Source organism: Rhinoderma darwinii, chromosome 8, assembly GCF_050947455.1.
Source record: "Rhinoderma darwinii isolate aRhiDar2 chromosome 8, aRhiDar2.hap1, whole genome shotgun sequence".
In the NCBI taxonomy this organism is placed as follows: domain Eukaryota; kingdom Metazoa; phylum Chordata; class Amphibia; order Anura; family Rhinodermatidae; genus Rhinoderma; species Rhinoderma darwinii.
In genome coordinates this window covers 14,463,419-14,489,822 of record NC_134694.1, presented here as the reverse complement: position 1 = coordinate 14,489,822, position 26,404 = coordinate 14,463,419, and the positions used below count along the sequence as shown (strand labels likewise).

Below are 26,404 nucleotides of genomic sequence, written 5' to 3'. Positions count from 1 at the left end.
GGGGCTTAAAGAGGTTGTCCTGTTTCTCAAAGTTAATGTTATTTTGTTTCTAATTAAAAGTTATACAATTTTCAAATATATTTTCTGTAATAATTCCTCATGGTTTTCAAGATCTCTGCTTGTTGTTATTCGGCAGGAATATTCATTGTTTACTTCCAGTGGATGAAATTCTGTCCATGGTCATGTGATGGACACATGGCTGCACGGTTCGTTACATGGTCATGTGATGGACACACGGCTGCACGGTTCGTTACATGGTCATGTGATGGACACACAGGTGCGCGGCTCGTTACAGTATGTGTATCAGTCTTATAACGAGCTATGTCTATCACACGACCATGGACAGAATTTCATCCACTGGAAGTAAACATTGAATGTTCCTACTCAATAACAACAAGCAGAGATATAGAAAGCCATGAGGAATTATTACAGAAAATATATTGGAAAATTGTATAACTTTTAATTATAAACAAAATAACTTTAGTTTAGTGAAACCAGAGAGCCCCTTTAAAATGTTGTGCGCTTTGTTTTTGTGACTGCGCACATGCGGAGAGTAACTCTTCTTTCTGTTCTCCACCTCTGTTAATTCTTTCCTACGTCCTTGCAGCACAAGCTCCGCAAACAAGGTGAAGGCCAACAAGAATCTAGCTCCTGCCCTGAAAGAGCTTGGGCTCCGGATCAGCAAATTTCTGGTAAGACCGCTGTTGGATGCAGCGGATGAAGGGGCGAGACGCTGGTGATTTTACCCTCTGACATTTATTGCTGCGTTTCATTGACACAGGGCCTGGATGAAGAGCAGAGCGTGCAGTTGCTGCAGTGTTATCTCCAGGATGATTACAGAGGGACACAAGACTCTATAAAGGTCAGACCTCAGTCCTGTCCACCGAGAGGTTACAGGGGTCGTACATGATCATTTCACAGCTCTCCTTTCTTTGTCTTGTTTTCAGCTGGTACCACAGGATGAAAGGCAGAGCCAGGCGCTGATGCTGAAGGTTTGTGTTATGGATGTATAAGCTGGTGTACACATCACTGGTCCCTGTAAAGTACGAGCTAGTCCTTGTATGTACGTGATTACATGACCAGCCTAACTAATCTAATAGGAGCTTTGATGCTGATAACTACAGTGTGATTCTTGTTTAAAAAACATTTATTTTTTTTAAAGTTATGAGCGTTTTTATACATATGCTAATGTGGCCCGTCAAGGCTGGAGGCGATGTAGGGACCGTCTTCTTGGAGTACCGCTGAGTCCCTGTGGTGAAGGACCTGCGGCCGTAAGTGACAACACAGCGTGATGTCGCGATTGAAGCGGAGATCACGCTGGGCTGTGAAGAGACCACCTGTATGATGCTGCTTGGACAGTTGTCTTGACACCGCCAAGAGTGAAAATAAAATGTAACCTCCTATTGGGCTATTAGAGCCAAATTAGCATATGTATAAAATGAACATAACTTTTAAAATAATAAACTTTTTTTTAAATCAAATCACACAATAGTTATCAGCAGCAAAGCGCCTATTAGATTAGTTAGGGGATAGGGAATTAATAAACTGGTGACTGATCCTCTTTAAAAGGTTTATCCCATGAGGAACATCTTTTGCCCATCCTACATCACCCTCCACCCATCATTAGAACCCCCACCCATTCCTCCTCACCGCACTAGTGCTGTACTAGGCTGGCTCCGTCAGCTCCATAGACATTGAATGGAGCGGCAGGACACGTGACCACCTCTCCAGTCAAACTCCGCCTCATTGTGGAGAAATGGGGAGCTTAGAACCCCCGTTCTAGTGATCGTGGGGATCCCATCAGTGCGGCCCCCAAGTACTTATATAATTACCTATACTGTGGATGTTTTTGGTGGAATAACCCCTTTAAGGTTTATGCACTTTTGTTGTATCCACAACCTGTCCAATAAATTTAACATGTTATTTTTGGTCAGTGGGCATAAAAATGAAACCCCGAAATCTATAATGATGCATTAGGAAATTGAATCCGCAAAGAATTTAAAGGGTTTTTACACTGATGACCTATCTTTAGGTTAGGCCATCTATGTGTGATAGGTGGAGATCTGACCTCTTGAACCCCAAACGATCAGCAGATCAAAGAGCAGCGGCACTCACTGGAGCACCACGGCCCCTTCACTGCAGCACCTGACACAGCGAAATCCCTCCATCCTTGACTGTATTTGGTACTGAAGCTAAGCCTATTCAAGTGACCCTGCTGGGGTCCGATCCCACAGATCCCACATTGACCATCAGTTTAAAATCCAGGAAAACCCTTTTAATGCACACCAATCCTACACTTTATGGCCATGGTAATCACAAACGTAAAATTATCCATTCTTCTGTACAAGAGGTAATTACAGAATCCAGGTTATGACGTTACAGACCCATTTAAGATCAAACTTGCCTCACTGATACAGTTTCCCCCAAGCTACTGGTCTGGTGAGCAGGGTCTTAGATCATCTGTGGATGTGATTTCAGCTGAAGGTGCTGCATGTTCTCGGATTGTTGATGAAAAATTTCCTGTAATTATCACTTTTCCATCACGTAAAGATAGCGGACTATTACTATGAAGAGAGAATATGTATGCTGCGCTGCGTCCTGCTGCTGCTGACTTACTTCCAAGATGAAAAGCATCCATACAAGGTAATGTAGCGTGCAGCAGCATTTTTTCCCCCCTTTGTGTATGTTCACACAATGGATTTTTCCAGTGATGTGTAGTCAGCCGAGATTCCACATCAGAAGTCTGAAGCTGACCCTTGTATTTCCGCCACGGTTTGGCCGTTTATAGATGTGTTTTCCGCATGCAGATTATACCCATTCAATGGGGATATTCTGCTTTTGGTTCCTGTTGATATTTTCAAGGCAGAGTACGCCGCAGAAACACCGTCAAGAAGTGTCATGTCACTACTTTTTTTTTCAGCGACGCGTTTTGCAATTCCACCCTGTCTAAACAACCAAGCAGTTTCCTATTGACCTCAATGGGAGCCCGATTACCGATAGAATTCACGCTAATTCTGATGAGGAAAATGGGTCCGAATCCGCGTGAACAATTGGCCATAGATGGTCTGATATTTCGGGAGGGCGCTCTACAATCCGTCCATGTGGACGGACGTAACAAGTACCTGTGACCAACTGAAGAGCTCAGTATAGCTACAAACATGTAATACATGGGGTGCTGAGTCCCCCAGACTGAGACCTGCTCTATGTAGTGGCTCCGGCCAGTAGACTGGGTTCCAAGCGTTTGCACCCCTCCATGATGTCTATGTTCCCTAAAGGAAATATGGACAGGAGTTGTCCTGATGGGACAACCCCTATAAAGCCAACGTGCAGGAGGACATGTGCAGCACGATCATGTAAGGTTATTCTTGGTTACTTACATGCAGATCTTCATTTCAGAGCTTGTGTAATATGTTTTGTGCTGTCACTTTTTAGAGGGAATTTAATGACTGCATGGATATGCTGCAAGGGGAGGACTTGATGGGGAAATATCGCAAGCACTTTGAAGATCTCTGCAAAGAAGAAGCACCAACATGGGAAACGCACGGGAACCTTATGGTACGTCACGGTTTACCTTTCGTAGATTCACCACTTACATCACAGATACATTTTATCTTCATAACCTACAATGGGCACAATACATGCAATTAATCTTATGCTACATCTGCCGTTCACCCAGTCTCTAGTGCAAAAATTGTGGTCACAGGACCATCATTTTTCCGATAGGTGGGACCGGACACTTACGTACTAGTAAATTGTGAAACCAGCAACTCATTTATTCATTTTTAAAAATTTTTTTTTTTAACCCCTTAACCCACCAGCTTTTGACGGCAGGCGGTGCACGTGCTTAGTCTACAGTGACGTCTGTAGCGCTCATCCTCTAAGCAGGAGCTGTAACTAACCACTCCTGATCTTAGAGCAGCCTGCTAAATGCAGCTGGGGTCAGAAAACATTCGGTTTAACCCTTTGATCGCCACGGTCCGTGACCGCGGCAAGATGAAAGGGAACTTCCCTCTTCGATCGCGTCACTGGAAACCTGGTGACGTGATCAAAGAGCAAGGAATCCCTCTGCACTCAGCCCCGGGGACCTGGAAGGGACCTCAGGGCTGTCTGTTCAGTTTGCCGGCTGTTAGGGCACCCAATGTCATAGCGACCCAGTATAATGTATTAGCATTCAGGAGTATGCTAATACGTTATAAGTAAAAAATTGATTTCTAAATAAAGTTATCCCTGTTATGGGATTAAAGTTATGGGATTAAAAAAAGTAACGTAACAAAAAAAAAAAAAAAAGCGTGGTAGTTGCAGAGAAATCATTTTCCACGTAGCTTCCATGTTACTCCGTCAGAAGATCCGGCTGTGTCTGTAGGATATATACAGCGTATGGCTGATAAATGTGCCGAGCAAGGATGGGGGATTTGAGCTTCCTTCATCCCTCCAACCTTAACTTTAATACACATTCGTAGATAGTAAGTGTATATTAGGGAATTGATTTTTAAGCGATTTCCCAAGATATTGATGTAAGTTGGATTTTTCATAAACATGTCTAACCTTTAGGGTATGTTCACACGGCCTATTTACGGACGTAATTTGGGCGTTTTTGCCCCGAATTACGTCCGAAAATAGCGCCTCAATAGCGTTGACAAACATCTGCCCATTGAAAGCAATGGACGCGGCGTTCAAGCGCCGTCACATTCCGTTACGGCTGAAATTACGGGGATGTTTTCAGGCTGAAACATCCCCGTAATTTCAGCCGTTACGGACGCCCTCGTGTGAACATACCCTTACAAGCACCTTACTGAGTTGTTATTTTCACTGCTTTGTTCTGTTTTTAGACTGAGCGTCAGGTGTCCCGGTGGTTTGCGCAGTGTCTACGTGAGCAAGCAATGCTGCTGGAGATCATCTTCCTCTACTATGCCTACTTTGCCATTTCCCCCTCGAACCTACTGGCACTTACCAGGCTGTTTAAAGAACAAGGCTTTGGACGTAGACAACAAAATCGTCACTTGGTTGAGCAAAGCTTTGACCCTTTAATAGACCGAATCGGGTGAGTGTAAAAGGGTTGGTCCAGGATTAGAAAGACCTGGCTGCATTCTTTAAAAAAAATAAAAAATAGTGCCCCACCTCTGTTCATGGGTTGTGTCTGGTATTGCAGCTTTCACTTCAATGTAGCTGAGCTGCAATACCAGACTTAACCCATGAACAGGGGTGGCACTGTTTTTGGAAAAATGCAGCCATGTTTTTCTAATCCTATACAAGTTAGTAATCTGGATGGTTCCTGTGATGATCTACATTATTAAAGCGGTGTGGCTAAATTAAAGGAATACGCCAGGAAAAAAATGAATACTATGTTAAACCTAGTGCTGCAGAACAAAATATATAAGTGGTGCACCGCCGTCTTCAGCTCTGCACTAGATGTAACAGTGTATTTGTTTTTCCTGGAGTATTGCTTTAATTGTCTTTTTTTTAATAATGGCTGTTTGACGGCCACATGTACCCGACCGTAGTTTTTATCCGTAATTATGGAGAATCTGCGGACCCATTCATTTCTATAGGCCACTGGCACCTTTCCATATATTTACTGATGTGTGTCCAGGCTGTAGAAATGATCTGCAAAATATAGAACATGTCCTATTCTTGTCCGCAATTGCGGCACGGATTAGCTCATAGAAGTCTATGGGCGCGTGCGAAATTGCGGAAGTGTTGCTATGCAACGACAGGGGATCCCTCAAGAAAATGGTGCCTGAGCGATCATGGGACCTTTTCAAGGGCTTGGGTCATAATGGTGACCTTTGTAGCCTCCCTTATTTTTTTTTTTTTGCGGATCCATAAATATGGATGCACCATGGACCGTCTTTGCGGACAGCGTGCCAGATACGCGGATGACTACGAATCCGTATTTGTGGTCAGTAAAAAACACTACGGTCATGTGCATGGCGCCTTGCTAAGCATCCCTTCATTTTTGTATTAAAGATATCTTGAAGTTCTCATCCTGTTGGAAGGAATTGACATGGACTCTCTGCAGGACTATGTTTTCAAGGATGAGATGGAGCACCCGTTTACCAATGAGCAGCAGTTCTGCAAGGTAAAGTTTTTCCTCATTGTAATAGAAATTGTCTTTGTCCATATTATCATGTGTCTGACCACGTTCCATGCATGCCACAGGACATGGACAACATCTTGTTAATGTTTGGAGATCTCCCTCACCATGCTCCTGTCCTCCTGGCCTGGGCTCTGCTGCGGCACACTCTGAACCCAGATGAAGCAGCCACAACTGTCCGGAAAATGGGCAGTATTGCCGTCCAGCTCCATGTCTTCAAGTATTTGACCAGTATGCTGCGGGGCCTTGGTAGTGGCGAAAATAATGTAAGGATCCTTTTCAATTTTATTTTGTTGTTTTAATTGCCATCCAGGCACCATATTGAATCTGGTTGTTGCTTCATTTATTTCCGTTTTATTAAAAAGAAAAAAAACATTGTATTTCATATAGAACATCGATACCGATTTATTCTACAATATCAAACGGTCTGCTTTTGAGTTGTTTTTGGATACGTCTGAAACTTGTGACGATTTATTGAGCAGGAATTCTGTGAATAACGTGATTGTCACTTATTCCTTTTTATTATTGCAGTGTACAACTAGCACAGCATGTTTGTGTGTCTACAGTCTGCTGTGTTTTGCCTTGACTTCCATGGAGGAACATACTCTGGGCAAGCAGCAGGTAAAACTTGCAAATATATTTTACAGGGAATCCACAGGATCTCTCTATCTATCTATCTATCTATCTATCTCATATCTATAAACCCGGTGAACTGTTCCCGGAAGTCCTGGCACTTTTCTAATATTAATGACCCACCAACACGGCCCCACGAGACTGCGGGCTTGCTTCCTTTACTATTTGTGTTGGCATGTTCTCAATAGCATGACCGCAAGGGGCTGTCACCCTGCCTATTGCTGGAGTCCCCGAGCAGAGCATCAGCGAACGCTTTGTTTGGGACTCCAATACCGCTCCTGACATTTGGTCAGTGACTTCAGGAGTTTCCTATAGCTGGAGTCTCCGAGCAGAGCATCAGCTGATGCTCTGCTCGGGGACTCCAACTATAGGAAATCCCTGAAGTCACTGTCCATATATGGACAGTGACGTCGGCAGCAGTAGTGGTGGAGTCCCCGAGTAGAGCATCAGCTGATGCTCTGCTCGGGAACTCCAGCTATAGGAAACCCCTGAAGTCACTGACCAAATGTCAGGAGCGGTGCTGGAGTCCAGAGCAAAGCGCTCGCTGATGTTCTGCTCGGGGACTCCAGCCATAGGCAGGGTGACAGCCCCTTGAGGTGACTATTGATAACACGCCGACACGAACAGCACAGGAAGCAAGCCCTCAGTCACGTGGGGCCGTGTCATCAATATTAGAAAAGCTCCAGGACTTCCGGGAACAGTTTACCGGCTTTGAACAGCGCCATTTAGTACCGAGTTTGTAATTAAACTATATTAGTAAGTGACTTCTTTTTACATAAAATTGCTTTGCATTCATATTCTTTTGTCCCCGGATAACCCTTTTAAGCATTAAGATGATGTTCTGTTTTATTACTAATATTGTCATCATCTCCTCAGGATATCATTGATGCAGCTTGTCAAGTGCTGACCGCCCCGAACCTCTCCGATCTCTTCTGGAATACAGTGAGTGTGGGACAGTTGGTAAGAATTATCTGGACATAGAAAGTAGATTTTGTTGGTGCATCTCTCCAAATTCAGCAGGATGGCCCTACCTATTAAAGTCTAATGGACCTGGCAGATCCTTCCCTGCGGGCTGCTATCAGGGGAAACAAACATCGGACAGGATGTATTTTCCTGTTTAATCCTTCGATTTCTCCTGGAGATAAATTCTGCCCGAGGTGTGGGGTAGCGGAGTGCGGGCTCATTCAGACGAGCGTCATTCTCGTCCGCGTGCTGTGCATTGAAACAACGCACAGCACACGGCCCCGTTGATTTCAATGGGGCTATGTACACATGCCTGAGTTTTTATGCAGCGAGTGTCCGTTGCGTGAAACTCACTGCATGTCCTATATTGGTGCGTTTTCATGCACCTAGCCGCCCATTGAAGTCAATGGGTGCGTGCAAACCACGGACAGCACGCGGACGCACATCCGTGTACTGTCAGTGTTTCATGCATCAATGTAAAACAAAAACAAAAAAAGTGCTTGCACAGACGTCAAAAACACATGCCACATGGACAGATTTACGCATGTTTTTTTGTGTGTAAATCTGTCACGCTCGTGTGAATGAAGCCTAAGGCTGCTACTTCTAACTTGATGGAAAGTAATAGTAACGTTATTTTATATTGTTTTTTTTTATGGCGCTCACTACTTTGTGTCTTTTTGTTTTGTTTTTTAAATCTTTTTAGCTGTAAAGGTTTGCAGACAGGGAATTCATTTTGATTGAAAATGCTCATGGTCACTTATTGGTTACGTTTTGTACAAAATCTCACTGTGTATGGCCTGTAGTGGCTAAAAGCCGAAGGTGCTTAAAAAAAAAAAAAAAAAAAAAGCAGCTCCTTACACTTGGTTATCGTATGATAAATGTCTTGTCTTCCTCCAGGATACTACTGTCGGCCTTGGGATCTTGCTAGACAGCGTGTGTACAATGTTCCCCTATCAGCTGGCTCCTCTACTCCAGTTGTTTACTGCTCTTGTCTCAAACAAGTCCACGGCTAAGAAGGTAAAGGGGGCTGCATTTCTTGTATATTGTGTTTTTGGGACTCTTGAGGCTGTTGCATTTGGTTCACGTTGTGCTCGATGATCTCTTTCAGGCCTATAGCTTCCTCGATAAGATGGCATTTTACACCGAGCTGTATAAGCTCAAGCCTCATGATGTCATGTCACACGATGATGAGACGCTTTGGAGGAGACAGACCCCTAAAGTGCTGTATGCTTTAGGTAACATATAGTAAATGTTTGTGTCACTGTTAAATATGGCGATGGTAACCACCAATGGATTTTATACATATCTGTATATCCAGCCTCCTGTGGGGTTTTCCAGGACTTGAATATTGACGGCCCATCCTTGGGTTAGGCCATCAATATCAGATCGGTGGGGCTCTGACTCTTGGTACCGCCACCGATAAGCTGAGTGAAGGAGCCGTGGCGGTCCGGCCAGCGTCGTGTTTCCTTCATTGTTTATCAGGCACGTTGTATAGTGGCTGTGCCTGTTCTTTGCAGCTCAGTCCCATTCAAGTAAATGAAACTGAGCTACAAAACCAGGCACAGCAACTACCAAATGTACGGCGCTGAGCAGTGCTTAGCTGATCGGTACCGGTTGTCGAATTCTCATTGATCTGATATTGATCATTTCAAGATACATTTTTTTTTAGGGCTCCATTTTTTTTAATTTTCTGTTGTTGTTACAAAGCTCTAAATCTCCTGCATCCCTTCACACAACCATAGGGAAAAGTAATACATTTCTGACTACCACTAGGGGGAGCTTACCGTATACAGCTCCCATTGTTCTCCGTAATAAATCTATATACAATGAGGTCTTAAGCGCTCCTTAATGTTCGCTGCATGCTGCTGGAGTTTTAGCATTTAACTCTATGGCTGTGTGAATGGAAGCAGAGGATTTGGAGCTCTGACCCCCCCCCCCCCCCTATAAAGATACATAATGAAATGAATAAGCACAGAATTTCGGACCTAAAAACGAGATGTTCATAGTTGGAGCCAGAATTTGAATTCTGGCAATATTCCGTTCTGCTCTGCTATACATTTACATGTGAGCCCAAAAAATGTCTCGCTTTGTTAACGTGGGTGCAGTGGATCACCTCTTCTTTTTGCTTTGCAGACACATGGTGGGATAGTTAGTCTTCATGTTCTCCTGCTTGTGTTTTAGGACTGGGCCAGACCAATCTGCGTATACCTCAAGGGACACTTGGTCAAGTCATGTGTGATGAACGCGGGTTCTTGGTGCGCTGGGAATACTCCTACAATAGCTGGACCCTCTTCACCTGTGAGATTGAGATGCTTCTTCATGTGGTATCCACAGCAGGTGAGAAATCGTTTCCTCGGTCTTATCCGGTGTCTGGGAATTGTCTTGGCACTTGTCTCATCGCCCCCTGTTTCTCGCCAGATGTCATACTGCATTGTCACAGAGTAAAGCCCATCATTGACCTGGTGCACAAAGTTATTAACACTGACCTGTCTATCGCGGACTATCTTCTGCCCATCACCTCTCGGATTTACATGCTGTTGCAGAGGTAGGAGGTCAGGAGGGGGATGAAGCTGCAGGGTTCGTGATATAGCTGGACGTGGATAGTAATTGCACTTTCTTCCCAGGTTAACCACGGTCATGAACCCTCCGATGGATTTCATAGCTTCTTGTGTGAACTGCCTGACTGTTTTAGCTACACGAATGCCCGGGAAGGTGAGGAAAGTTTAGGCCCCTGTTCAATATCTACTAAATGAAGAAACCAATGTTAATAGTTTATCAATGACTGGTTTGATTGTTTCTATTCCAGGTTTGGACAGATTTGCATCATACAGGATTTCTGCCCTTCGCTGCTAGTTCGTCCGGTCATATTATCAGGTAGCATTATGAACCATGGCTTGTCTGTAGTGGCTTGTAAGCTGTTCGATATATTAATATATACATATATTTGTATACATTTCTATTTTTTTTCACTTCTTGACACAGCGCTGAAAACATGAATGCTGGAGGATACGGGACACTGCTGGGGATTGAGCAGTCCCATGGGGAATATAGCGTCACAATCTCATTCCTCCGACTTGTTACCACATTAGTGAAGGTAGGATTTGGTGTCGGAACAGATGAGAAGATTTTTTTTCTTAAGTCTTTCATGCGAAGTGTTTCAATTTTCTGTCTCATTCCAGGGTCAGCTGGGCAGTATGCAAAGTCAAGGACTAGTGCCCTGTATTCTGTTTGTGTTACGAGAAATGCTTCCAAATTACCACAGGTGGCGCTATAACTCTCATGGTGTGAGAGAAAATCTTGGTAAGTGACGCAGACTCTTATTTTATACATTGGATGTGAAACTGCTACCCTTTTTTCCATTGTAATTCACCACCTGTTCAGATGTCTTAATAGGGCATACAAATGTGAGAGAGTAGGGGTCCCCCCACTTGGGTCACAACTCTATTAGGGTGAAGAGCCACAAGAAAGAGCGGCATACAACAGTGGACCCACTGTGACCATGCACTACAGTCACTTACTGATTTGAATTGGCCCTATGTAATACTACATTTATCCTGCGGGGGGACCTCTGGTGATGGTATCCCATACAGACCTGATCACTCAGCAGTTTAATGACTGCTGCTAAGTAATGTAATAATTTGGGATGTTTGGGGGCAATGCAGTTATACTGGACATTATACAATTTTGGTCAAAAGATTTTACTTTCCGCAAAAAAAGTTCTAAGTATTCTACTAAACATCTGTAGGGGTTTGGGTGCTGCAGCCCCATCATTCTAGCAATTGCAGAGGGTCTCAACATCCCACTGATGGAGAGTCTCTTCTCATTAGATGGGCTTCTTGACAATAAGCTGTTCACAAAGTGCCCCCCTGCTGTGATCTCCAGCGATCAGCTGTAATGTATGGAGAAACCAGGCAGTAAGTGTTCATTTGCCCTGCAGCACCACCACAGGGGAAATTAAGCATTACACAGTGCATATACATATCCATGTGTTGTGTGTATGTGTGTAATGCAGACCAGGACAGGTCCTCCAGAGCAAGATATGCTCTTTGTAACCAATCTCCACTCTGGCCAAGAGATGAGGGTCCTGAACAGAGGACACCCCCCCCCCCCCATCTATTGACTCAGAAATCCCTAATAGGGTATATGAGAACGGGTTCTCTAAACTGGACAACCCCTTTAACCACCATTCTGGTCAGTAATCAGATGCATGTTCGGATTGTTTTAGGCTCAGGCTACACTGTGGCATCGTGACTTCTATTATTCTCTGTTAAAAAAAAAAAGAGAAAAAAACGTATGCGACCCTGTAACTCATGTCGGAAATATTGCGGTAGTGGCATGCGACTTTTCTTTTCCATGGGGAATTAAATTTGCATTCATGACTTTTTAAAGTGGTTTTCTGGGATTTAATATAGAGGGCCTATCCTTGGTTTGTGGGATCTGTGGAGGTATTAATGAAGGGGCATATGGCGGTGACTATAGGATAGGACATCAATGTAAAATCACAGGAAACCCCTGAAACTTGAGCTACGCGGAGACTGGCAGTGACTTAGTCTAATAATGACATCCACATTCTGCTCAGATTTATCATGAACGTACGGGGTCGCGATTGTTTTCTAGGCTCTTTGCAATCATTTCTTTCTGGATGGTCTGGTTTTCTTTATAGTAAAATGCAGTTACTGTGTAATATTAACTGTCCTCTTATATCAGGATATCTGATCTTGAATCTGATACATGCCATCCTCAACCTCTGCCCGGACATGGATCCACAAAGCAGGTGACTGGAGCGACGTCCTGTCAATTTCCCTACTCATTATTTTGTATCCGTATATGAATATACTTATGTTCCCCAAATGTCACCTACAGCCCCCCAAACCTGCGGAGCTTGTGCATCTTCAGTCTGACGAACACAGAGGCAGGACAGGCCGTCATTAACATCATGGGGATCGGAGTGGATACAATCAACGTGGTTATGGCCTCTCAGGCAGGGAGGTGAGTGGAGAGACCTCAGGATTTCTTGCTGCTTGTAGTTCTATCTTTACTCCTGTTTTACTTTCTTCTTCCCATCTCAGCAGTGGGACAGAAGGACAAGGCCAGATGTTAATCCAGACGGTTAAGCTGGCGTTTTCCATTACCAATAATGTTATCCGGTTGAAGCCGCCCTCTAGTGGTGTGTCCCCCTTGGAGCAGGCGCTCACTCAGCATGGTGTGTGTCGGATCTCCACAGCATGTACACATGATGGTGGTGTTGGTGTTTTTAATCTGAACAATATCTTTCTTATCACCAGGAGCTCACGGAAACAACCTAATTGCGGTCCTGGCAAAATATATTTACCATAAATATGATGCCTCCTTGCCGCGGCTGGCTATACAGCTGCTGAAACGTCTGGCTACTGTAAGAGGATATATATATTTTTTTAATGTATGTTCGTTTTGCCCACAAATTTGTCTGGGCCAGACTTTTTATTTATTTTTTCAAGTGTTTGGGGTGAAGCAGATTGTGTCATGCATCTCACCCTGTGCATTGTGGTATACAGAGCAAAGCGGCAGCGCTTGACACAATCACCTTTTGTTTGCCTTTAAAGGGTTTTCCGGGATCTTCAATTGATGACCTATCCTTAGGATAAGCCATCAATGTATGGTCAAATCAGTAGAAGCGCTCACTAGGCTGCCATAGCTTCGTCACTGCAGTACCCCACACGATGACGTCATCCATACATGGCTGTGTGTGGTATTGCAGTTGAGCCTCATTCACATGAATGGACTGAGCTGCAGTACTAGGCACACCCACATGAACATTGCTGTCCTGCAGTGAAGAGGCTGTGGCTCCAGCGAGAGATGCTACGCCAGAGGTCAGCAACCTTTGGCAGTCCAGCTGTTGTGAAACTACAACTCACAGCATGCACTAACAGCCAAAGGCTTTATTATTCCAGCCAAAAGCTGTCAGGGCATGCTGGGAATTGTAGTTTTCCAATAGCTGGAGTATTGAAGGTTGCTGACCCCTGTGCTACGCCATTGTTTTGCTAATCGTGGTCCTGGGGGTTGGCAACATTGATGGCTTGTACTAAGAATGGAACATCAATTGAAAAACCTTTTTTAAGTGCTGTTAAAAGAAGTGACAAGTCAGGTCCTAGATCTCCGTGGAGTCCATCCTCACGAAGAAACGCTTCACTATTGAGTTTCTAGGGTCGGGAACAAGAGTGGACTTGGGGAGACTTTCTAGAATGAGTTGTTCTAATGCATATCAATTGATTTGTTCATTAAGGTGGCCCCCATGTCTGTGTATGCCTGTCTGGGAAGTGACGCAGCTGCTATTCGGGACGCCTTTCTTAACCGCCTGCAGTGCAGCATAGAAGACATGCAGATAAAAGTTATGATTCTGGAATTCCTCACCGTTGCTGTAGAGACCCAGCCGGGACTTATTGAACTTTTCCTGAATTTGGAAGTGAAGGATACTAATGGAACAAAGGTGAGGACCGTGTGCATTTATGCCAACATATCGTTAGATAGATGAGCCTTTATGCTGGGCCTGCAATGCGCTAGCAGTATTGTTAAAGGATCATGTCTTGTTGGGTTACCATGTCAGACTAATTTGCAATGGAGCCTACAATGCAAATGTGAACATAGCCCAAGTAGGATAGTGCGATAAAATTTTATTGATCACCTTATTCCATTGACACCGCCCCATGGGAATAGGCTTTAACTGTAAGAGGGTGCATTTAGTGTTAACCCCGTCTTGCAAAGCTGGAGAGCTAGTGATCATTGGGGATTTTGGCAACCAGTTAAGGAATCGGCCAGTCCACAGTCTAGTGTAAACGCTGCCGTCAGTCCACAGTCTAGTGTAAACGCTGCCGTCAGTCCACAGTCTAGTGTAGACGCCGCCGTCAGTCCACAGTCTAGTGTAGACGCCGCCGTCAGTCCACAGTCTAGTGTAGACGCCGCCGTCAGTCCACAGTCTAGTGTAGACGCCGCCGTCAGTCCACAGTCTAGTGTAGACGCCGCCGTCAGTCCACAGTCTAGTGTAGACGCCGCCGTCAGTCCACAGTCTAGTGTAGACGCCGCCGTCAGTCCACAGTCTAGTGTAGACGCCGCCGTCAGTCCACAGTCTAGTGTAGACGCCGCCGTCAGTCCACAGTCTAGTGTAGACGCCGCCGTCAGTCCACAGTCTAGTGTAGACGCCGCCGTCAGTCCACAGTCTAGTGTAGACGCCGCCGTCAGTCCACAGTCTAGTGTAGACGCCGCCGTCAGTCCACAGTCTAGTGTAGACGCCGCCGTCAGTCCACAGTCTAGTGTAGGCGCCGCCGTCAGTCCACAGTCTAGTGTAGGCGCCGCCGTCAGTCCACAGTCTAGTGTAGGCGCCGCCGTCAGTCCACAGTCTAGTGTAGGCGCCGCCGTCAGTCCACAGTCTAGTGTAGGCGCCGCCGTCAGTCCACAGTCTAGTGTAGGCGCCGCCGTCAGTCCACAGTCTAGTGTAGGCGCCGCCGTCAGTCCACAGTCTAGTGTAGGCGCCGCCGTCAGTCCACAGTCTAGTGTAGGCGCCGCCGTCAGTCCACAGTCTAGTGTAGGCGCCGCCGTCAGTCCACAGTCTAGTGTAGGCGCCGCCGTCAGTCCACAGTCTAGTGTAGGCGCCGCCGTCAGTCCACAGTCTAGTGTAGGCGCCGCCGTCAGTCCACAGTCTAGTGTAGGCGCCGCCGTCAGTCCACAGTCTAGTGTAGGCGCCGCCGTCAGTCCACAGTCTAGTGTAGGCGCCGCCGTCAGTCCACAGTCTAGTGTAGGCGCCGCCGTCAGTCCACAGTCTAGTGTAGGCGCCGCAGTCCGTCATATAATGTTGATTTTTAATTTGGCAACCAAAAAATTGTGCAAGCTGTAGGAATTCAAGTGTTTGTTTTATTTTTTGCCTGGAGTCCAAGGGTTCCCCACATTCATACATCGTAACAAACCAAGTAGCTGTGTGAGCAGGACTACATCAGGGAGGGACTTTTCCGTCTCTGGATGTAAACAAGAATGTTTTTTTATTTACTAACGGCAAGCAGAGAAACTCAAACACAAAGTATATTAGAAAGTTGGTCATGACACAGTCTGCCATAAGACCGGACAACCCTTTGATAGCCAACCTGATGTGCGTCTCAATTCTGTATGTCACGCAGGAGTATAGCATGGGACAGTGGAGCTGTCTGCAGGTGGTACTGGATCTAATAGACCTCCAGCAGTCAGACCGTTTCTGGTGCACACCTCAGCTACATCGCTCCGCAATTGCTTTTCTGCATGCCTTGTGGCAGGATCGGCGTGACAGCGCGATGACCGTCCTAAGAACCAAGTGAGTTACACAGAGAAGTATCAAGTGTTTGCAATGGAACGAGTAAGGTAAAGGTCCCTAATTTATTTTCTTCTCGCCTAGACCAAATTTCTGGGAGAACCTGACAGCTCCTCTCTTCGGGACACTTGTATCTCCTTCAGAATCGTCAGATGTGAGTGCATTACAAGACTGTGTATTGTGTATAGTGATGTACCCTCGACTTACAAATCTGCCATACTTTTACAGCTGAGCGTACTGGAGACTTGTGCCTTCATCATGAGAATTATCTGCCTGGAGATCTACTACGTGGTTCGGTATGTTAACCTGGAGCTATGGAAATGTAAGCGGACCGGTCACCTCTACTGACATGTCTGTGTTAGTAAATACCTGTATTTAATAATAATTCATAACCGTCTTTTCTTATAACTTTGTGTTGTGTCGTTCCTCTGTTGTTCCTCCTGGAAATGTATAAACAGACTACTGGGTGACGCAGTTTCCCTTGTCAATAGGGTGTGTCCCTGCACAATCTGAAACTAGCCGCACTGACTGGACAGTATAGTGAGACACCCTATTGAGAAGACGAATGGTGTTACCCATTTGTCGTCGTCTTCATTTCCAGGAGGAATAACATGAGTGGCACAATGCAGAGTTAGAAGAAAAGATGCTCCAGAATTCTTGTTTGTAAGCGAGAATTTACTAAAACGGACATGTCAGGAGAGCTGTCAGGTTTACGGCGATACACTGGCAATGTTGCTTGCTGCTTGTCCTCCTCTGTTTACCTCCTGTTCGTCACCTTGGTGCAGGGGATCACTGGACAAGTCTCTGAAGAGTATACTGGAGAAATTCTCCAAGGACGGACGCTTCACATACTGGTCTAATTACATGCAGTCACTGGTGCAGCGCGTTGCGGAGACGGAAGGCAGCTGCAGTTCACTGACGGAGTACCAGATGCTGCTGTCAGCCTGGCGTATACTACTCATCGTTTCCACACACTATGTATGTACATAGATATAATCTACTGATATCTATCTGGTATTTGTTTACGGTCTATAGCGTCCTCTTGATAAAATTACAAGATTTATGGGGTGCTCCGGCATGCAGGTTATTCTGATGCCCCCATTTGAGTCAATGGAGAAGGACAGAGCATGCTCATCCTGCTCTCCAGCAGAGAACAAGACTGAGAGGCCCTTCGCTCTGAAACGGGGCCCCAGAGGTTAGACCCCCCCCCCTATCTTTTATAACCTGTAAAAAAGAAATAAAAAATGTGGGAGAAACCCTTAAATCGTTGTATAATGAAAAGTTCTGCAACTTTCTGATATGCTTTCTCTTCATTATCAAGATCTCTGCTTACTGGGGGGGGGGGGGGGTGTTTTTTTTGTTAGTTTTTTTTACATCCAGTGGCTGATAATCTGTCCTGACACAGCTGCTCCTGTCTCAGTTGAACATAAGGATAGGTTTTCAGCAATATTTTCCTTTTAGTATTCATGAGGAATTGCTGTCAGTGACTGTGACATCACACTGAGAGTTGAAATACCTAGGTAGTGTAATGTATTCTAGCAGCGATCAGAGCTGCAGGTAAAAAAAAAAAGTGTCAAAAAAGTTAGAGGCTCTGTCACCAGATTATAAGTGCCCTATCTCCTACATAATGTGATCGGCGCTGTAATGTAGATAACAGTGGTTTTTATTTTGAAAAACGATCAATTTTGAGTAAGTTATGAGCAATTTTAGATTTATGCTAATTAGTTTCTTAATAGAAAACTGGCCGTGTTTTTACTTTTTTACCAAGTGGGCGTTGAAGAGAAGTGAATGACGCTGACCAATCAGTGACCAAACAGCATCATACACTTCTCCCCATTCATTCTTAGCAGTACTCGCAACACAGCGTGATCTCGGGTTATACATCTGTCGTTCCTGGTACTTAGAAAAATGCTAAATTTACATGTCTCCGCCCACTTTCCTATAATTCTGCTTAACGTTTTTTGGGAACGGGCTGGAATTATGGGGATGCCTTCTGGTTTATGAGGGCTGTGCTGTGATTCACTGGGTTGAGTTCGGGGTCTTTGGTTCCTTTTAGCCCCCCTCTCCCTAACCTTGCAGAGTATCATATCCGCTTAGTTTATAGAATTTCTGGATGACTTGTATATTTTATGCTCTCTGCTTGTTCTGTGATTTCTCCCCTATTATAGGCAGATGTGATGCACTTGACAGATGTCAAAGTAAAACAGGAGCTTTTCCGGGACATCTTGTCAGGAACAGAAATTTTGGTAAATATCCTGATGGCAGAACTGGTTAACATTGGCAGAAATTACTCCTGCCCTGTCCTAACCGGACAGATGTATCGTAGGCTTGCACTGGTTACTTATGTAATATCCGTCATTGCTCTGGCTGGAAATAACACCGATCTCTGTAGTTCCAGGTCCCCAACTCGGCTCCATGTCTGCAGCTCGGCTTCATGCTCTGTACGCTGATGATGATTTTACTCAGACGCTGGAAGAAGTACGTCTGCTCTTGAGAAATACTTCTAGTTTATGTAGTGGGATCCCTGTATTCTCGTGAATGTAAGACACTATTTAGCAAGAAAAAAAAATCTTGCTAGAATGTGTCCCTCTCACTGTACAGAATCAGGGGGGCCCTAGACCACCAAGGAAGGGACCATTACACTAGACCAACGGGAATCATATAGTAGCCCCTCTTTTACCTTAGCCACGAAGAAAGGAGGCAATACCCAGTGGTGTAACTAGTGTGCTGGGCCCATGCTACATTTTTTAATGGAATCCCCCTCCAGCATGAACCGCTAAATCAGACCCCAGCTCAGGCATGATCAGTCTGTCTCTTTGGGGGGGAGTTCATGGCTTTTTCTCCCGGGGCCCAACACAGATTCCCTGCCACATCAGGCCCCAGGACACATGGTCTGTGTGGTGGCGTATACAAGGGCTGTGTGGTGGCGTATACAAGGGCTGTGTGGTGGCGTATACAAGGGCTGTGTGGTGGCGTATACAAGGGCTGTGTGGTGGCGTATACAAGGTCTTGATGCCGGAGAGCATCAGGATGTTGTATGTGACGCAGGGCACCCTGTGGGCCAAGGCCTGATGTGGCAGCCCACGAGGCTCATTAGGCCGCTGGAATTACCCTAGAGCAACAGGGAACCAAATAGTACCCCCTCGTCTACCCTAGACCACCAAGGAAAGAATCATTACCTTGGACCACTAAAGAATCAAATGTTAATCCCGTCTTTTACCCTGGCCACCAAAGAAAGTGGATTACCCTAGACCAACACAGAATCCAATATTAATACCTCCCCTTCCCCCTCTTCTATCGTAGAAGGGATCATTACCCTAGACCACCAGGGAATGAAATACAGAACTATCCACTTCTCTTCCCACCTCTTTTGTAAGGAGTCCTGTGATAGGACGTGTTTCTTCTGGCACATTAGCATATCCGGCGGCTGTATAGTGGGGTGCAGCGGCATCTATTAGTCTATTATTAATGCTCCTGAAGTTTGATATTTCTTGGTATTTGTGGACCTGATCTCCTGTTTTGGAGAATCCTAGCATGTGAATAGCCGTGCTCCGTTTGTTGTGGTTCTCATGTTTGACAGTGTTTTCTATTGCGGACAGTGAGCTCCACTCACCTGAGAACATTATTAAATCTCTGGCAAGAATCCTGGAGGGCATCCTGCGGGCCGATAAACCGCAAATGGAAAAGGCTAAAGCACGAATCTTCTCCGCGCTGATCTGTGTGTTGGAAATGAAACCGATGAAAGGTGAGAGACGTAGAAAAAGGATAAAAGCACGTGAACGTGTTCTCCCATCATTAGATTACTAGGATATGCCATCACTTTGGGATTGGTGGGGGTCCAATTGTAGGGACCCCCACTGATCCTAAGAATAGAGGAGGCGCAGCAGTGCTGGTTAAGTCTTCCAGGTTTTTTCCCCCGCACTGTGACTCTTCCGGACACCGCTGTGCAGGCAGAAAGCCGTAGGGACCTCAATCTGTTAGTTCTTGGGATCGGTGGGGTTCCCAAAGATCCTAGTAATATGTCATAACATTAGAATATGGGAATACCCCTATAAAGGGGGTTCACACATGGAAGCAATGCCCTGTATTTAATTTTACCTGTCCTGTATTACAACTGCAACTTACAACATTAACACTTGCCTCAGTCCCCCCCCCCCCTTTATCTTTGAGCGTCTGGAACTCTGGAACATTGGGAGGGGGGGACCACAGATGGAGCAGAGCTGCAATACCAGGCACAGGCCACGTACAAGAGCAGCCCCTGTAATACATTACACAACATTTGCGGAATATGAACGTCTGTTTTCGTCGCGTCTTGTAACAGTTTCTAAGGCTCTAAGAGAAGTTTTGTGTTTTTTTTTTTTTTTTGTGGGCAGCCAGTAATATCCCTCAGTACCAGCAGCTGGTCCTCAGTGTATGCGAGAATCTACAGGTGGAGGAGATGTCGCTTATAGATGACACGCGCCACGGACTGACCACTGGGGATGGTACAGAGGACAAGGACAGCATGGAGACTGATGATCTGCCCAGAACTAGGCACAAAGACCAACGTGATACGGTGAGAGTCAAGACCATTGTAAGACCTGATAGCCTTCATGTATAAGAACAGCTGCAGACAAGAAGGGGGGGGGGAGGTGCCGCTGCCAGGCATATAGATAGCGGATCACCTCCTTACCTGGCGTCATGTGTTGCTATTTGCGGAGGCCGAGCATACTGTCCTTGTGTTGTACGATGGATTTGTGTCTATTATGCTCGTAAATCCTTTTGTGGTTAACAAGATACATGTTGTCTTGCTGAAGGTTTGTGTGCTGGTATTACACTTGGCAAAGGAGCTGTGCCAGGCCGATGAAGATGGAGACCAGTGGTTACAGGTTATCAGGAAGCTGCCTGTGCTGCCCATGCTTTTCAGCGCCCTGGAGATCAGCCTCAGGGGAAAGCAGAACCTCCATTTCTGTGAAGCTTCTTTCCACCTGTTGTTCACATTGGCCAGAACACACCAGGTTAGTTCGTATTCATCCATCGCAGACTGTGCCCTGGATAATTATCACCGTAACCTGCCTGGGCACAGACTGGTCCCCTTGTGCCAAGAAACGTTCTCTCCCTATGTTTTATAGGAGCGGAAAGTTTTTTGCTTGATATGTACTGAGTGTAATGAATTCATCATGAGCTTCTTTCTCCTGGACAATGGGGTAGGAAATGTTGAATTCCAGGACTTTGTTCATCCATTGTGTCCTGGAGTAGTAATCACGTGACTGCAGCATTTCCATTCACTAGGGGCCAACCCAACATGTATGACCTATGACCTCCGTGATACTCCGATCCAACGGAACAATTGTTACTGGGTGGCATCATCTTTATTTTTATCCGCAGGGTGCAGCGGCCATAGCGGGTGCTGGCATCACTCAGAGTGTGTGCTTACCTCTGCTGAGTGTCTACCAGCTGAGTGCCAATGGTGTGAGCACGGTAAGAGACGATGTGACTACGCATAGATCGCCGCCTATACAAGAGATTTACCTTGTACTTTTATTATCTAGTTCTCTTCCCCATTGCTGTCTCCCTTTTTTATTAAATGTTTTCATAATAATATTTAAAGGTTTTGTCTCAAAAAGAAAGCTTTTTTTAATGACCGTTCATTTATCTGGGATCCTCCCACATCCTAAGAATGTGCCTGTGGTGGTGGTGGCGGCAGATTGACCACACGTGTGACTAATCTGAGCTTGGCGCTGCGGCACAATTCTGTGTGGAGATTACACAGCATTTATAGTAGCAGCAAAGTGAATGAGATTTGAAAAAAATCCCCTGCACACGCTTCAATAAAAAAATCTGCAGAAAAAACGTTCACGAATTGACCTGCGGTTCAGATTTTATGTCCATTTATGCTGCAGATTTGTTGCTTTTCTGTTGCGGGTTTTCCCTATTGAGTTCAATGGGGATGTAAAACCTGCAACAAAGAGCCAAGTGTTGCGATTTGCGGTAGAAACTGATTCCGCCACAAAAATCGCAAATGAGAAAAAACAACTTTTTTTGGGGTTCAAATTAATAATAGTAAAAAAAAAAAAGCTTATACTTACCCCTGGCTGTTATAGCGACGCTGTCTTCTGTTCTTTGTCTAGGCCGCTCTTCTGGGATGACGTTTCTTCCCATGTGAGTGCTGCAGCCATTTAGAGGCTGCGGCGGTCATGTGGGTTGCAGCATCATCCCAGGAGGCCGGACTGCACATAGAACAGAGGGACGCGTCGCTATGACAACGGCCGGGGGGAAGAATAGACCACAATTTGGTGTTTTTTCAGATGGAATAGCCTGCGGGTGATCGGTCGGATACGCTGTGTACTTTTACACAGCATTTCCGACCCCTGGGTACCCAGCCTTGTTGTGCTGCCTTGTCAGGGGGTAGCGGCTAATAGCTGCACTGGTGATCATGGTAATAATAGAAATACTGTACAGGTTCTGCGCTGTCTGAAGCACGATTGGATGCCGTAATTAAAGGGCATGTTAATTTTTGCTTTAATGCACCTAAATATAAAACCTGTGCAGATTGTTTTTTTTTAGACATGTACATATTCCTCAAAGACATTTGCTTGACTCAGACTTGAGAAACTTACATTGAATCAGCCAAGGCAATAGATCTGCATTCGGTCTATCTCTGCTTGCTTTAGTAGCATGAGAACAGTTATCAGACACCCTTTTCTCTGGTTAAACGTTTACTGCTTGAGCAGTTTTCTGGACTCCTGAGCCCCTCATAGTCTGTTGTTGTTTAGAAAGGTAGTAGAGACGATGATGCAGTAGTACTTTAGTGTTTTTCTTCTTTTGGTAATCGAGAAAGAAATGTAATTTGGATTTAATGTTATCCATCTTAGGTACAGCCGCCACTCACCTCCCGTAAAACTGTGGATGCTCCATCTTGGCCGGGCGTCTACCGACTGACTGTATCTCTTATGGAGAGACTGTTAAAAACCCTGAGATATAACTTCCTTACAGAAGCCTTAGACTTTGTAGGTGTTCACCAGGAAAGGATATTACAGGTAAGAGCTGTGCCCTCGTTGACACTACTGGTCTTCCTTCGGTTGGTATGTGTAGATCACTGTGTAGTGAATGCTTCCTGTGTCGCCCCCCAGTGTCTGAGCGCAGTACGCACCGTGCAGAGTCTATCCTGTCTGGAAGAGGCTGATCACACTGTAGGGTTCTTGCTGCAACTCTCCAACTTCACCAACGAATGGCATTTCCACTTACCGCAGTTAATGAAAGACATTCAGGTGAGAACTGGAACATTCTGAACAGCATTGATGACGCCAAGCTGAATACATAGTAACGTACCCTGCCGTCACTTCACACAGGTCAGCTTATGTTACTTGTGCCAATCCTGCACCTCCCTGCTGTACAGCCGCAAGATGCTGCAACATTACTTACAGGTGAGTGCCCACACTCGTGTTACGTGCTAGAGCAGGGGTGGCAAATTTTATTTGTGGTTTGCCTGAATTGGCCGTTCTCTCTCTGGAATATGATGACATAACTTTTTTTTTTTCTCCTCCGCGTGAACCACAGCATGATGCTGGAGCACTTAAAGGGGTTGTCCAGGCATGGGTTCGGTTTTTCATGCTGATGATCTATTCACAGGATAGGTCATCAGTTTATGATCGGTGGGGGTCCGACACCTGGCCCACCCACCGATCAGCTGTTCCGGTGCCCGGAGGCAGCCAGATGTTATGCAGTGGCTGGTGTCTGAAGCAGAAGGCTCTGTACACTGTATAGCGGTCGTGCTGGGTTGCTGCAGCTCTGCTCCTTTTCACTTGAATAGGAGCAGAGCCGCAGTACGGCTGCTATACAATGTACACAGCCTTCTGCTTCTGGCAGTGAACACTGCATAACTTGCGGTGCTGGAACAGCTGATCGTGTGGGGTCTGGGTGCCGGAATCCCAACTGATCATATATACTGATGACCGATCCACAGGATAGGTCATCAGTATGATAAACTGCCCCATACCCATACGAACCACTTAGAGTGACGTTGCATCCTAGGGGTTGTTGTAGACTTCAAAAACCCTCACCATCCACCTCCCTCTCCAGGGTATGTTGCGTTCAGTATGTTTGGTGGGGATTGTATGGACTTGTAGGCACAATGGAAAATGCCTTACAAGAGTGAATGTGTTGCATGTACCGAGTCACGTCGTTGTCATCATCACATGGAGCGCCCAGGGCAGCGTCAGCCACAGGTTCACCACCACGTCCTAGATACTTTCTAGTCTAGAATGCCACAAATGTTGTTAGGCTCCGGTTCATCTCACTTTAAATATTCTGCCGTCAGATAAAAAGTGGAGAAGCTGTGACATCCGGCTCAACCTCTCGTGGTCAGCGCACTCCCCAAACCCCATCCAAGCAGCCAAAACCAGAAAGTGAGGCCTTGGAGCTGAGAGCTCTGCGTGCTGTTCAACACAGTTTATTAAAGATCCTCAGTAAGACACTGGCCGCCTTGCGAGCGTTCACACCGGATCTTTGCCAGATCCTTCAGGTATTTAATTGTCATCACGCAGGAGATGACATCATGGTGGCCCGCACGGGAAATAACATGTTTGTTTTTTTTTCTCCTCCCCAGCCTTTGGACCTTGCCCAGTATCAGCTGCTTTTGGCCTTGAACTTCAGCACTCCAGCATTTGATGCAGATGTTGCTCCATCGTTTGGCACTTTCCTGGCCACTGTAAATGTGATGCTCAACATGCTTGGAGAGGTGAGACCAAAACATTGGCCATTGTCGAAGCATCAAAGGCTTTCACAACACAACAGATGTGCTGCGTATTTACCCCAAAACAGGAAAGCCGGACATGGTAGAAGTTTTGATCGATTGGTTCTAATAATTAAATGGAAGGGTCTATGCTGAATGCCATACGTTCTTGGCCCTGGTTGGCTCTCCTTGGACAGCTAATATGGATCCTCACCAATCAAAACTTCTGACTTGTTGATTTGCAGAACTGGTTAAAAGGGTTGTAATGGATCGAGAAGAATGAATGGGTTTTTGTCCTTGTCCTCACGTTTCCGGTTGTAGATGTTTTGTAGTGATCCTGATGATTTTATAATGGAGGCAGCCCATTCTCACCTGTATATTGTCACATGTCCCAGTCTGCCTTGTGCTGGTCCTCATTGGCGCTGGTAGTATTTAGGTGAATGTAGGTTTGACCTCCCGGATATTTCGGAGATACTGATATCACCATGGACATTGTTTGATCATCTTTGTTATTTACAGACAGATAAGAAAAAAGATGTTCCGTTTCCATCTGCTGCTCCTCCAAGTCCTTCAGAGGAAAGCAAGAACTTCAAGTAAGTGCCGCGACAATAAGTTATGTGCTCCGGCCACACGGGGGAGCTTTATCATAACTGGTGCACACACAAAGTGGAGTCGTTTCCCACAGCAACTGGTCAGATTCCAGATTTCTTCTTTTTAATTAAAGCTGCAATCTGATTGGTTGCTATAGGCATCTACACCACTCTTCCTATACACAGGTTTTGATAAATTTCCACAGTGATGATTACTAGAAATGTTCTGTTCTAAATGGAAAGTCTCAACACTAGGAGCCCAGAGAGGGTTAAACGTATAGTCTTATCCAAAAAGAAGGGTAATGGTGAAACTGGCTCCATCCCCCTACTCTGCCTTCTAGAGCAGATCCTTAGTATCTGTCTGATCTTCTATTTCACAGGCCTCTGCTGCTGTTTATTATCGAGAACTGTTTTTACCTGTCCATCTCACAAGCGGTGCGGTATCTGCGGGACCCCTCAGTGCCCCCCCGGGACAAGCAGCGCATGAAGCAGGAGCTAGGATCTGAACTGGTAGGAATTGTGATTAATAGACACTGGTGATGCGGATCTGACATGATGATCTACAGATAATGATCCGCTTCTTGTGTCTTCCTCCAGAGCACCCTCATTTCCAGTCTGAATCGCTACACTCGACGAGGCATCTCACCTTCTCCTGCAGCCGGTGTCCTGCCCTCGCCTCAACCCAAAGCCGGAATGTCCGCTAAGGCAGCCCCTGAGGCACAGGAGCCGATAACCCAGCTGGTTCAGGCCTTTATAAGACACGTACAAAGATAAGAAAACTCTGAACTTTACTACCAGGTGGGAGACTTGGTAATGCTGTACATGGAACATAATAAACATTCTTAAAGGTACAGCGCGTCTATAATACCAGACGTCACCAGTAATGATGAAGATTGTGAGAACAGGCCGGTCACGCTGCTACACCTCCACAGGGGCTGCATGTGGTTTAACCCCTCTGACGCCACCCATCCTGCTGTCACTCTGAACACGCATGCGGCGCTTGAATTCATTTGCCTGTAAAGTTCCACTTTCCTTTTTGTACTGTTATTTTTATTGTTTTTCTTGTATTTATACGGACAGTAAAATAAGATTTCCAGACC

General features: G+C 45.6%; 1 protein-coding gene across 1 annotated transcript in view; it reads left to right on the top strand.

The window, feature by feature from the left end:
• Positions 1-26,402, top strand: part of NUP188 (nucleoporin 188) — a 29,800-nt gene extending 3,398 nt beyond the window's left edge. Inside the window, exons 4-44 of the mRNA XM_075835203.1 lie at positions 608-692; positions 782-862; positions 948-992; positions 2,551-2,643; positions 3,433-3,555; positions 4,830-5,041; positions 5,968-6,079; positions 6,160-6,360; positions 6,626-6,715; positions 7,604-7,669; positions 8,588-8,707; positions 8,799-8,925; positions 9,872-10,027; positions 10,109-10,235; positions 10,315-10,402; positions 10,497-10,564; positions 10,673-10,784; positions 10,870-10,990; positions 12,398-12,464; positions 12,554-12,679; positions 12,760-12,893; positions 12,976-13,082; positions 13,953-14,156; positions 15,835-16,004; positions 16,086-16,155; positions 16,230-16,297; positions 16,787-16,979; positions 18,170-18,247; positions 18,394-18,479; positions 19,601-19,746; positions 20,375-20,556; positions 20,798-20,998; positions 21,369-21,461; positions 22,856-23,020; positions 23,114-23,251; positions 23,333-23,407; positions 24,301-24,504; positions 24,589-24,720; positions 25,234-25,307; positions 25,685-25,814; positions 25,902-26,402. Of these exons, the coding sequence (XP_075691318.1) occupies positions 608-692; positions 782-862; positions 948-992; positions 2,551-2,643; positions 3,433-3,555; positions 4,830-5,041; positions 5,968-6,079; positions 6,160-6,360; positions 6,626-6,715; positions 7,604-7,669; positions 8,588-8,707; positions 8,799-8,925; positions 9,872-10,027; positions 10,109-10,235; positions 10,315-10,402; positions 10,497-10,564; positions 10,673-10,784; positions 10,870-10,990; positions 12,398-12,464; positions 12,554-12,679; positions 12,760-12,893; positions 12,976-13,082; positions 13,953-14,156; positions 15,835-16,004; positions 16,086-16,155; positions 16,230-16,297; positions 16,787-16,979; positions 18,170-18,247; positions 18,394-18,479; positions 19,601-19,746; positions 20,375-20,556; positions 20,798-20,998; positions 21,369-21,461; positions 22,856-23,020; positions 23,114-23,251; positions 23,333-23,407; positions 24,301-24,504; positions 24,589-24,720; positions 25,234-25,307; positions 25,685-25,814; positions 25,902-26,078 (5,047 nt within the window). The 3' untranslated portion in view covers positions 26,079-26,402. The remainder of the gene's footprint in view (positions 1-607; positions 693-781; positions 863-947; positions 993-2,550; positions 2,644-3,432; positions 3,556-4,829; positions 5,042-5,967; positions 6,080-6,159; positions 6,361-6,625; positions 6,716-7,603; positions 7,670-8,587; positions 8,708-8,798; positions 8,926-9,871; positions 10,028-10,108; positions 10,236-10,314; positions 10,403-10,496; positions 10,565-10,672; positions 10,785-10,869; positions 10,991-12,397; positions 12,465-12,553; positions 12,680-12,759; positions 12,894-12,975; positions 13,083-13,952; positions 14,157-15,834; positions 16,005-16,085; positions 16,156-16,229; positions 16,298-16,786; positions 16,980-18,169; positions 18,248-18,393; positions 18,480-19,600; positions 19,747-20,374; positions 20,557-20,797; positions 20,999-21,368; positions 21,462-22,855; positions 23,021-23,113; positions 23,252-23,332; positions 23,408-24,300; positions 24,505-24,588; positions 24,721-25,233; positions 25,308-25,684; positions 25,815-25,901) is intronic.
• Positions 26,403-26,404: the final 2 nt, after the last annotated feature.